The 13,188-nt window shown below is 42.5% G+C and overlaps 2 protein-coding genes across 5 annotated transcripts in view; one reads left to right on the forward strand and one right to left on the reverse strand.

Moving 5' to 3' along the window:
- LOC116852846 (transient receptor potential cation channel subfamily V member 5) overlaps positions 1-13,069 on the reverse strand; it is a 41,292-nt gene extending 28,223 nt beyond the window's left edge. The window contains exon 1 of one of the 2 annotated variants that reach the window (XM_032833568.1): positions 12,964-13,069. In XM_032833568.1, coding sequence (XP_032689459.1) covers positions 12,964-12,979 — 16 coding nt within the window. In that variant the 5' untranslated portion in view covers positions 12,980-13,069. Of the gene's footprint in view, positions 1-8,101; positions 8,555-12,963 lie in introns of those variants that run through there. The other variant, XM_032833570.1, reaches the window with a different exon arrangement.
- Positions 137-13,188, forward strand: part of LOC116852848 (tubulointerstitial nephritis antigen-like) — a 25,110-nt gene continuing 12,058 nt past the window's right edge. Inside the window, exon 1 of one of the 3 annotated variants that reach the window (XM_032833580.1) lies at positions 137-293. Coding sequence is in view for 1 of the 3 variants with exons in the window: in XM_032833578.1 (XP_032689469.1) it covers positions 6,286-6,293 (8 nt within the window). In the remaining 2 variants the exon portion in view is untranslated. Of the gene's footprint in view, positions 294-1,572; positions 2,008-5,912; positions 6,294-13,188 lie in introns of those variants that run through there. The other 2 variants (XM_032833579.1, XM_032833578.1) reach the window with 2 other exon arrangements.

Raw genomic sequence — 13,188 nt, forward strand, 5'->3', positions numbered from 1 at the left:
CTCTCTCTCTCTCTCTCTCTCTCGCCTGGCTCGACAATGACGAATTCGCGGCGGAAGTGCTCGCGAAAAGATCCGGCCGACAGGACGCAGTCTAGGCCGGAGCCCTATATATGCGCGAAATAGGATTTCGCGGGCATTTACTACCTCGTCGTGTGGCCGCTTCAGTTCGACTAGCGCTCCGGACCCGCCAGCAGCTCCCGCGCACTTTTTCCGCCACAAATTGATCCGAGAGGAGTGCGGCCGATACTCGTCGTTGTGTGCTCTCGTTCGGGACCGAGTTTCACTGCGATCGAGTGAGTATAATCGCGAGTGCTCTTTAATTGTTTCGTTAATTGCCACTCCTTCCCATCCTTGTATCGGGACTAACGTCCAAGGCGAAGGCATGCTGTATCGACATCTTTATATAGAAATGTGCTTGTGATGGCACTCAGGCAACCCTGCCTGTTAGCTCTAGAAATAGGTTTAGATAGTCTCTCACGTTGGTTCACGCGTCGAGAGAGCGTGAACTGTCTATTCGCCGCGGGCTTTCGGAAAATGTTTTAGCTTAGCGCGAGTAGCGGAGCCACTCACGCGGCGCGTGTGCTAAACGAATGAATGTGACAGTTCGCAGTTAACAAATTTCCCACAGTGATACATTTCGTCGAACTGCTCTGTAGTCGTGACGATTACTCGAAAACTGCTCGGCATGAAATACGAGAGGAATACCGCTCACTGTGAAAGTCCAGTTTTGAAACGAAGCCGAGATGAATGATTCATTATCGATAATTGTTACTTCTTGGTAATTTCAGAGTTGGATGTTTACGCGCAAATGACGACACTCTGCGTCTACAAACAGTATTGTGCAAACAGCGACAAGTATACATGAGATGTCATCTGTATAAACAATGAGTAATCTAGGATTGTCGATTAAATAATGACTTCCTCAAAGATCAATTAAGAAGAATTTAAAAAATCTTGAAAAAATTGACTGTTAAACAAAGTTCAAGTTTACAGAATTCTTTGGTTATATTCTTTTACCTTCAGAGTTCAATCTACCAATCTGTCGTACAATGAAATGGGAATTTCATTTAATTCATCTTTTTAAACATTATATTTGTAAATTAATGATTACAAAGCAGATATTTAATATATTACTTTCCATACATTTTGATACAATTTGCAATATTCTACATAATTTATAGAATTTGTAATTCTGTGCAGCCAATACAACGCAAAAACTTTGCAGAAAAATGTTGGTATTCAATTGGTGAAGACTACGAAAGTACTCGATAAGACACCCCCTCAATGGTTTCTCCTCTTCTTTTTCCGTCATTGCGTTCACTGGTGAATACCTCAGCGCGACCGTCGCGATCCGATCGATCGATCCATCCATCCATCCATCCATCCCAACAAAAGGAAGGAGGAACGCGCGATCACCACCTCGCGATTGGCGACTTCGTCGGAGAACGCGTTCCGAGTTCACCTTCCCGCCTTCTTCTGCGCCCGTCATCGCGCGCGCCTTCGTCATCCCGGCGATGACGCAGGAGAACGACGGAAGATGCGGCGGCGGCAAGAAGACACGGTGGGTGGACCAAGCGACCGTCTCGCACGGCATTCGGTCGCGTTGCCGCCGTCGCTCTCGCCGTGGCGGTTCGTTCGAACCGAATTGTGATACCGCGACTTAGTTTAGCTTGCGTTTACCTCTCGTCTCCGCTCGGGTCAGTTAGGCTCGCGCTTTCGAGCCGCCAGCACCGTGTGTTCTCTTTTTCTCTCTCTCTTCCTCTCTATCTCCCTCTCTTCTCTCTCTCTATCTGTCCTCTCTCTCTCTCCCTTTCCCTATCCACCTTGTAACCCTCTCGTGCGTTCTCCCACGGCCTCTCATCGTTGGCCCTTTTTCGCGGATTTCCTCGGGATTTTTCCTTCTCCTACCTTGCTCGCACGACGCGATCGTTTCCGGCACATGCGAACCGACGCTCGTCGAAGAAGATAGTCCTCGATTTGGACCCGACTGAGTCTCGCCATTTTCGAGTAAGTGCTGTGCAATTGTTCTCTTTTTTCTTCTTTTTGTTGTTCTTCTTTTTGAACAGTGCGCCGTAAAACGATCGATTCTCGCGGATTTGTCAAGAGCGAGCGCGATCGCGGGACGTAACAGGTCGCTCGAATTTTTCGCAGCTGCGCAAGTAACTGACAGCCGCTTCTTTTTGCAAGTTATGCTTTCAATCCTCTGAGACGACGCCGAGAGTTAAGAACAGTGACAGATTCCCATTCAAGTTTTACAGTTTGTCAATGAAACAACAATTTTCACAAGTAACAACAATCATCTTTTTCTTAGCATTCAATTAGACACATGTGAAATTTCAAGGTGCAAATTTCAACAAGTTTACAATACAATCCGTTGTGTTACGCGCTGCTGATTTATCTAATGACGAATTGGTGAAATTTTTGCCGAATGGAGGAACGTATCTTTGAATACGCTGGGAGAGTCTGAGTGATTAACGAGTCGATACTTTTAATTGCATTCTCACTATCTCGCTCGCTTTCATTGACGAACGTCAGTTTATCTACCTCGCGGCTGGTGAGGAACGAGTCGACGTTGTTTGAGTATCTTATCGAATTGCTATCAGGCGCCAATTCCGTCCGTGGATAAATTACAAAAGGAATGCAGAAAAACGCGAATAATACTTCACTTCTTCTCCGTGGTTTCGCTCGCGAAAGTTCCGCAAAATCAGACGACAGTTCTCATATCATTTTGCAATAAAATGCACACCATTCTGAATGTATCTATTACAGAACGATCGTTATACGGCAAAACGTCTCGTCCCGCCACTCGATTTGTAAAAAGTCTTCCGCTCGTTATCGCCATTATATTTTCGCATGCGATATGCATGCATATCGCCATGTCATTTTAAGATATTGGAAACAAGACAGACGTAAATGAAACATTTGGACTCGCACGAGGATACATTTTGTGAATTTTTCGTTACTAAGATTTATTTAAAGAATCCTCGCACAGGCCATCTTGTAATTTTTTTCTTTTTATGTAAACGTGTAAGACAGACTCAATTCGACAATATGAAAAACATATACTGAGAGAAAAAAACTTCAAAGAGCTGAAGAGTATTCATTCAGTGAATATTAATAATTTAATTTGTTAAAGTCTAAGTTTTCTTAGCTGAATAAAATAGAATAGAATAAACAATAATTTTCATGAAAAGCTACTGAGAAAAAAGACACCTGAAAATTTATTTATGGAATATAAAGTTTATTTCTGCGAAATAAAGTTTATTCTTATAAAATAAAATTCATTTTTGTGTGAAAACGAATTTCATATATCTCGCACGAATACATTGTCAAGTATTTTTTAAGATTGTTCAAGAAACAATATATTTTCTTATTTGGAAAAAATCTTTTCTTAGTGCAGAAACACATGTATAAGTAAATATGTTATTAGTCGAATAAATACTGCTTGTCTCAATGGCGAAGCCAGGAGGGGGACTGAAGGGGCTGCAGTCCCTCCAGAAATTAATTTTTTGGATTATTCTAAGTGTGAGAAAAATTTTTTCCAATGATCTTTTTTTTTGCTCGTAAAAAATAAAAAGTACAGCCCCTCCCCCCGAAACTTTTTTCTTGTCTTTTAAATAATTTTTCTCTCAGTGCATGAAAGAAATGTTTACTCTCTCGCACACATATGACGCTGGTAGCGAACGTGCTGATTCTCTCGTCGATGCAACCATAGACAATCGAACAATCGATTTTAATTTAGCGATTTGAGCTGAATCATTTTAATCGAGAGACTTCGACAGAGCGCGCTACAGCTCAACTGGGTATCGTTCGATCTTAACGATGAAGTCAACGACGAGAAAAATGTGCGAGACACGCACATGTGTGTACAGCGAAATTTATCCGCCGACGAACTTTGGCAAGCCGAGCAACTTTGATACCGATATCGATGTCATGACCTGCACGCAGCTAATTGCCGCTTATACACAAGCACCGCCTTTATCCGACTACTATTCGCAAACTGTGTCAACGTACGGATTCGCAAGGCGACGATCTTTCATGGTCACGAACGGCGACGGTAATGAATAGACCGCGAACGCGGATTCTCTCCGCGGTGTTCCGCGAACTCTTCTTTCCGCGACGGCTCTTCGTTTTTGTATCAGCCTCGCGCTTTTGTCATCCCTCGCGGGAAGGAAGCGTCAGGTCGGCACTCTTGCCGGCAATGCGAGAACAGATCCCGCAACGCGCGTGTAATTCTATGCAGCGGATATCGCGCGGCGATTAAAGCGAAGCGAGAGCGTACTCGCGCGCGAGATAAGTACGCGAAAAACAGATGCGACCGGCCCGCGAAAAAAAGCGCGGCCTCTCGCGACGGACTCGAGAAGGTCCGATCGAGAAATATCTCGCGCGAACGCCCGAATACTTCTTCGCGCCAGTAACGCCGCAACCTTGTCGCACCGCGCCGATTACGCGGTATGGTAATTTCTTGACTTTCATCGACATGGTAATATTTCGCCGGCTCCTTCGTGCGTACAGCGTATGTGTACGTATGTGTTTATGTGTGCGAGCGATAGATAAGTTGTAAACAGGCATGCGGTGAGCCACCACGAGGCACAAGATTGCGACGCAGTGACCTAGTCGTGAAAAAAAGCGTCAACTACTCGCGCGTTTCTCCGTGCAGACGTGCTTCCGAAACGACGAGTTCGTCTCCGTCAAATTGGCGGAAAAACGGCACACCGAACCGTCACGTTGCGAATCGAAAACTTCCTCGATCTCTCGCGTCGTCTCTTATCTCCGATGCTCGGCGGAATGCCACCTTGGTGAAGTGGAGCGTATCACGAGCATATTTAAAAAGCTCCCTGGTGCACTTCCCCCCGCGTGCAACGCGAACGCACTTATCTCTGGCTCGTGTGATAGTAACGCGACGATTTTTCGAATTCCTCTCGTATGAGCCGTCATTCGCGTCGCATTCCACTTTTTCCAGCGCGACGCTCGTTATGTTACTTACGGATCTCACTTTTAACGCAAAGTGTAAACCGTGACTTTTATAGTAAGGAAAGGGACAACGAAACTTCTCTTCTCCGCGAATTTCGCGAAAGCGCAAATTGCAAGCCGCGTTTTCCGGTGACGCCGACTGCCGCGGGCAGATTCGCAACGGCGACGAAATTCACGAGGCGCGACTTTACGATCAGGGTTGTCAAATTCTAGAAACGCTAATTCAGAAAATCTAAGACACCACTTTCCGCCAATATTAAAAACATAATGCCAAATACACAACACCAAACTTGAGAAACAATTTTGAAATTTGAAAGCAGCAATTTTAGAAAATTAAAAAAACATTTAATTGTGTTTGTACATGTTTTACTATCAAAGACATGTAATATTTACAGAAACATTTAGACATTTTATAATATAACTTTAGGACAACAAAACTAAAAATCATTTTATATATTGTGATCATTTTCCAATTGTGTTATACTACAAGACAACCAAAAGTTACAGTTGTAATCAATAAGTCTGAATTCGTGATATATGATCATGCTTTTATTGACACTTTGGTAAAATTGAATATTGATTTTAATGTAAAGCTCATGAAATTCGGTCTGAATTGATCGGTAAATCATAGAAAAACACAATGTTAGTAATTTTGTAAGTAAATTCCAATAGCATTTATATTCCCCCAAGTTGAATCGAATTCTAACATCGTGAGTACCAGCCCCAAACCAATCCCCACTCAGCGCCGCTTCGCGCCAAATTTTCTTCTCATTACGTCGAGATTATATGCCAAGCGTCAAAATCAAGATTTCGCGCGTCAACTCAGCGTGTCAAAGAGTCACTTTGACGGAATTACACCAGACCTGGCAACCCTGTCCACTTGTGTCATCAAAACAAAACAGCGACCAAACAGTCTCACGCGACGACTTTGACTTCTAATTCGAGCGAGTGTGTTATTAACGATGCTCGACGGTCGCGTCGCGACAGAAGGTAAACACCTTTTGATCGATGGCGACACGGGAATAAGTCGCCGCGCGTTAATGAAAAGGTCGTTATCAACGTGCGAGATGTGGGTCGGCCCGACTCCAAGCAGCGAAACTCTATTAACACTATCGCGCGTCTTATCGAGAACACCTCGTGGTAAACCTGACAGACGATTTCGCTCGTCGGGCGCGACGCCCGGATTAATCGCGATCCGACAATGAGAGATCTCTGGTGCGTTACGCGAAGACCCCGTCGAAGTCACTCGGAGATCTGTTGTGCGCGAGGTGTGGTGTAACTTGCGGTGAAAGAAGGAAGTACCTTGACCTCATGCGAAAGTAAGTGGAAGAGCCGAGACGGAGAATTATTTCGTCTCGTAAGTTGACAATTTCTTGTGGACTAAAAAATAGAATCTCATCCTCTCAGTGGAATACTCTTGTACAAGGCGTCTGGTGATAGGTGGGAGAATGTTCATGTACATGCACACACACGCAGAACTTACGTACTGCATTCAAGTAAATGTCACTTTCAAGTATCTCATAAGTTATATCCGCGCAAATTTATCATATGTCTGTCATATATATATATATATAAGCATCTAATTTATTTAAAATACATTCTGTGTCCCAATAAGTTTAACATTTCAATCAAGAATATTAGATTAAAACAAAAATTTGATTTACTTAGCACATAGAGAAAAACTAACATTTTCTTCGATAAAGTTACACAATATTCTTACAAAAGGAATAGATTCTTTTTCTGAGTACATAATAGTGAATTTTTCTCAAATTTGTGATTAATATATATATTTTTTGAAAGATCATTATATCAAGAAAATATATTCTTTGTTGAAGATATTTATCATTATTTAAAAGAAGGAAAATAAACCGAGTGATCGCTTTTCTTAGGATAATATTTTTTCTGTGTATCAGATCAGATCAAAGTGAACACACACAAAATTTACAAGCAATCATGTAAAATTTTGAGTTATTAACTAAAGAAAATTGGAAAATAATCGCGCACGATAGATGTACGAGAAAATTCCGCTGAGGATAAGACTATATTGTTCGGTGCAAAAAAATTTTTGCTGGTTAAAAAAATATTTTGTTGGTCCAGATAAAATTCTAAACGTTACGTTTAAAATTTATCGCTATTTTTTCTGTTCTGTATCTGCTAGAAGATTGTCTGTAGCCCGTATAGAATTTATGACAGCAACATTCTCGTAATATCTGTAAGAAAATTTAGGCGAGCGTGAGGATTATACATCCGTTTGTTTCTGATCGTTAGTCTTTCTTGTCTACCACTTTTGTAAGAAATGTAACTGGCCTAGATGAGTGCTCCTAGAGGGACTCCTAGGCCGGTATTCATAGTTGAATCTTATTTCAAGACCGTCTTAAGATGCGAATACGGCTCTGTGATTGGTTCATGACATCTTAAAACAGTACTTAAGATAATTTTAAATATAAGATCGGACTATGAATACCGGCCCTAGAGTCCCTAGAGAGACCTCTTTTGTGCTAATTTTTACAAATACTTCAAGTATAAATCTTATCTCTCTGTCATCTATATCGATTAAGTACAAAACGCGATAGCACGGTGTTTATCTCTGTCTAATCATTTGTTCATCTCGACTAGTTTCTCGTATTTAGATCATTTTCGTTATGACCGTAAGACCATCTTTTTTCGAGCGTGTGTAAGCCAACAGTTATGTCGTTCCGTGGGCGTAAGTCTTATGCAGGCACGCTCGTCGCGGTAGCGCGGAAAGGACCGGCCGATGTGCGCGCAGAAATCGAATTATGTCAAAACGGAATGCGCGCGGCGCACACGTCGGTTTCATAATCGCGAGCGCGCGCGTATGCGTCAGGCCGCGACGACGTAACCCTTGACAAGACGCCGCTCGCATGTAATTCACTTGGCAAGATCGGTATCGCGATATGTGCCGCGACGGACTGCGCCGCCAGGCATGTTTGCAATTTGCCGATAATCATCAGCTGACACGCATAAGGCGTTAACGAGTATCCCGCGACGATAATTGAACGATCGCATCCGCCCGGATTGTGTTGCTCGCGAGAAGCCGCGGCGCGAGCGATTATGCGCGCTAATGAATGTCGCGATGTCGTAGAAGTTAATTACTTTCGAAGCTTACCCACAAGATCCTCAATTGCCAATCATCGATCGTCGCCGCAGTCAATAGCACGGAGATTGCACCGGGATTTCTGCGAAACCGACGCGCTCGGTCGCTGGATATTCGATCGAACGCGCTTATCGCGTCGCTTACCGCACCGTTATCATCACCGGCACCGTGGCATGGCTGTTGAGCGAACACATGGCGATTAATAGCGTCCAATAAATCAGTTTACGACGTTAGAGAGGCATTGATAAACGGCCGCGGGATGAGGCGCGTGTCGGACACGTGATTGGAACACTTTCGTAGATTGCGTTGCCTAAAATGGTTTAGACTGAACGCCAGGAGACCACGTTCATCACTGGTAACAACAGTAAAGGAGAACGTGAAATAATAACAAGACTATTTGATATTCAATTAGAAAGACAAGGACAGGTGATGAAGAGCAAATGAGAGTCAGCACGCCGATGTTAGTGCGAAGAAGAGAAACTGCCGCGAGAATAAACACAGAAGCCGCATTCTGAACACACAGCGAGCGCTAAACATGTCTTTCTAATTCTAAAATTGGAATAAAGTTATAAGGTTAAAAGAATAAATCGCTTTCAAAAGTTTCAAAAATCCTAAAAAATGTGAAATATTTTTAGATCAACATTTCTATGTACCTACAATCCCATTCTAATATTCTAACGATTTTAGAACTCAGCGCGAAATTCTACCTGATTGAATTAATATTCATACATTCTTTTCATTAGTTATATCTTTAGATTTATATATTATATTTGCTTGCCTAATTTGTCATTTTATGGGTGATTTCGTAAGACAATATTGATTGTGAAAATTATTATACATATTTTTCTAAGGCTACTGAAGTTTGAGGGCGGTTTTTTCAAGTTTTTCAAGTTTTTTAAGTACTTCGTACTTTTTAATTATTTATTAAAAATTTGTTTTTGACGTTGGTTAAAAATAAAAGTTTTATCTTGTATCTTTTGACATTCTCGGATTTTCAAGAAAATGATGGCAATAACCCAATTTCCAGGTCACCTACATAAATCTGAGCAATAACATTTATCTAGAAACCATACTAATCAAATCTAAAAACCATAAATAACATACTGAACCGAAGTGTTACCGAAGAGTTTCACTTCAATACCTCTAACTGTTCTCGAGTTATGAGGGAACATACAAACAATCATATCTACAGGACAAACTGAGGACCCGCTATTTTAAAGTCAATTAGAAATGTTCAGTAGCGGACATCTGATCTATTTTCGACGTACTTATGCGAATTTTAGCAAATATTGCGGTCTATCTAAGATTTATTATTTAATAATTTATTCATTATTTATCTTTTCTATTTCTTGATTTCCATACACTTTAATATTTAATAGAAGTCGCGCAAGAGTGCCGAAAACAGATCAAGTGCCCGCTACTAGACGTTTTATTGTACGTGATGCTCGCATAAGGATTAAATTTGGGATAAAGAAGACATACTTGGTATTTGCTATGTCTCTAGAATGAGATCTTAGGAAGATCCACGCGATATATTTTCACGATGCGTATCATGAAAGTTTACGGGCCGCCTCAAAACGAATCTCTCGAACCTGCCAATCTCGCAAGGCGAATGCAAACAACCTATAATACCTCGGAATTTGGGCCAACCGGGCGCATCCACTCGCTACTCCCCCGCGATGTGATATGACGTGCGCGTTATTTTTAGTATTAACAATTCGTCGGAACACATATAACCAGGCCGCTCTGCGCGTTGAGCGAATTTTAAAAAGAGTTAGAGGGAAAGATTTACAGCGTATAAAGCAGGCGAGAAGTGGAGCGTCCCGAAAGAACCTCGACGTCGTTTACGTCAGGTCCGAAATATGAAAAAAGATCGTTTTACAACCGACCGAATTGCCACGGTTCAAGATTACAACGCAAATTCGAGTCGCCTTCTCTCTTCCCAGAACGTAGACATGTCGTAAGGGTGATTTTATTGGGAAACGTCTTGCTCTGGTCGGCGAAAATTGTGCAAGAGTGCAAAATTGACCGTGGACGCCGACGGTCTTTCGATAGTAAAACGGAGAATGGAATATTCGCGCGAATACACGGACGCGACGATCTGATAGCACACGTGGTGCAAGAGCAATCTCCGCGCGAGCAATTTCGCCGGACCACGTGTGACATTTATCGTCGTTCGTCGTCCAATGGCAGAGGACATAAATCGGTCTGGCACGCGTCTCGATATTGACGCAAGAGAATCTTAGAACGATCGCTGTCTGACGCGGAATTCTTTCTATTTGAGAGCGACGACCATCCGCGTGGGCTGAAAGCTCTCCCTATCTCTTTCTCTCTTTCTCTCTCTTTCTCTCTCTTTTTCTCTCTCTCTCTCTCTCTATCACGCAGGAACAACACGCTTCTACGACGCGAAGCGCTGTGTTGCGAAAACTAATAATAGCAAGCGTTACGTTAATAATAATCGCTTCGTATGGATCTTATCGGTCGGAAGTCTGTGATTCATTCTGCATTCTGCTGTCGCAACTCCCATTTCCGAATAGATTCAACGCGGTTCAAAATAAAAGTGAGCCAAACGCTTCCCTTCCTCAGTAATAGCTCGGAAATGTATGATAGTCGCAGAATTATCAGCGACGTTTCTCGTTGTCGAGTTGCAACGGGAAAAGGCACATGTTTTTCGCTATATTTCGCTGCTCGTTGAAAAAACAATGACGAGTCACTGTGATTTTTAAATTCCGATCTCCCCCGACGCTTCGCGTGCTGCTTATAAAAATAAGCAGACGCAGAATATAAAGCAGGGGCTCAATGCGACGGTCTGTTTGTTTTTCTGATATCCGTTACCGGAACGTCCGAACGCATTCACGTCCGGAACACGAGATGGGTTTGCTCGCTTCGACCTCTTGCTACGGCAATCACGATCGCCTCAAAACACAGTCCTATAACTTTCGGGAAATTGCATCGGATTCATCTCACAATTCATCATGGTGAAAGTAAAAATAACTAGAAATTACTCTCGGCAATACATCGAAATAAAATCGACGAATTAAGAAAAATGGGGAAGTTACACAATTTTCAATTTTATCCTGTAAAATTAAATTAGAATCTAAGGGTAAGAATTCAAGACACAGTCCTGCAACATTGGGGAAGTTGCATCGGATTCATTTCACAATCGTGAAAATAAAAATAAAAAAAAAGAAAGAAATAAAATGAAAGAACCTAATAAATCTAATAAAATAATAAAAATATTCTCGGCAATACTGTGAAATGAAATCGACGAATAATGGAGAAGTTCAAACAATAAAACTCATAGTTTCAGCCTAAAATCAAGTCAGAATTGGAATAACAGAGATTCGGAGAACAGTGTGACGAGTGATTTTTCTCCGAAGAATAGCGCGAGATATTGTTTATGGAATAAAGTCGATGAACAACGGAAAATTGAAGAAACAAAACTCATACAACCCTCAGTTTCAACCTGAAACATTGGGGAAGTTACATCGGATTCATTTCACACTCTTGAAAATAAAAATAAAAAAAAAGAAAAGAAAGGAATAAAATGAAAGAAAATCAAATAAAATAACAAAGATATTCTCGGCAATACTGTGAAACGAAATCGACGAATAACGGAGAAGTTCAAACAATAAAGCTCACAGTTTCAGCCTGAAATCAAGTCAGAATTGAAGTGAGAGGAATCCGGAAAACAGTGTGACGAACGATTTTTCCCCGAAGAATAGCGCGAGATCTCGTTTACAGACGCGAGAGAGAGGCGAGCGAAAGTTTACGCGGCGAGCCTGTTGTGTATGTGTCGACGCGACATTGATATCGCGTTATGTCATTACGCTTGGCGACGCTACTTGATAGCCGGGCTGCTGCCAGAGGTTACACAGAATGCGCCTCGCTTTATAAACGTATGCGAATATCAACCTGTTCAGCAGAGGCGAACGCTCGCTATCGCACGGATTTCGTGTTTGGCCTCTTCGACAAGATCTAGCCTCTGTCTCGATAATCCGTTGAAAATTCGCGCCGAACAAGGACGTCATGTGAAAGTTCCCTCTCGACTCTTTCGACGAATTAAACGAACGAAGTTCATGATCATAATAGTCGAGGATCGTGAAGTCATAATAGTCAGGGCTTTTCTTCGAGAAAGAGAGCTGCCGAGGTCTCACAAAATGAGGATGAAGAAGAGACGAGATCCTTTAGGGCAATATTATTTTCATACAGTCTACACAGACTCGCATCGAATTTAAAGTAGTTTTCAAACTTTACACATTCTCTCTTGAAAAACATTATTCACAAACTTCTCAAAATTCCTTGAGAACTTTGTTTCCTCGAAGAAGTTCCCGTCCCGACGTGTTTCGCCGGAGAAAAGCCCTGATTATAACACATAACTATAACTTCATTTAACATAAGCATGACATAAATGTAACTTCACTTTGCGCGGACGATACATATGTGACTATTGTTTACATAACAGAGACAAATGTGGGAGATACCGAAGAAGAATCTGTAAGTCGCGGCAATAATGAAACGATTGGCTAACAACTTGGAAGAAAAAAAAGTGAAAGAGTGCGCGCAACAAATGTAAAGGAGACTTCGAGAGGGTCCGAGAAAAAGAGCAAGTCCGAGACACTGGTCTCCGACTCGAATCTGCATACTCGTCGGAAAGACTGGCGAGCGGCGGACCCTTCTCTCCAAGGGGAACGAGAGAACTTCCAGGATCGCGAGTAATCCGAAGGACGATCATCGGCTGACGTGTATAAAAGTTCGCGCGTAACCGCGCTTAAACCGCGCTTAAACCGCGAGTCGTATCACTCGCGTCGTGAATCACCTGGCGATTCGTCGACAGGATGACGGGCGCATGTGAATCCCGAAAGGACACTTACCGCGCGTCAATGTCATCCTTGCTGAGGCATCCTACGTGACGAAATATCCCGCGTTGGCGGAACGGCCGTTCCTTAATCCGCTTTTATCCGACGATTCGACGAATGCGCTCGCGAGCCGGTATTCGCGCCGGTGGTTGACGCGATGCTCGTGGAATTTAATCTATAATTATGATAGAAAGGCCGCTCTGGGATTAATCAGAGCCGCGCGTTGCGTTTAATCGCGCG

Source organism: Odontomachus brunneus, unplaced genomic scaffold, assembly GCF_010583005.1.
Source record: "Odontomachus brunneus isolate Ranch 3 - 2012 unplaced genomic scaffold, Obru_v1 Obru_scaffold_259, whole genome shotgun sequence".
Classification (NCBI taxonomy): domain Eukaryota; kingdom Metazoa; phylum Arthropoda; class Insecta; order Hymenoptera; family Formicidae; genus Odontomachus; species Odontomachus brunneus.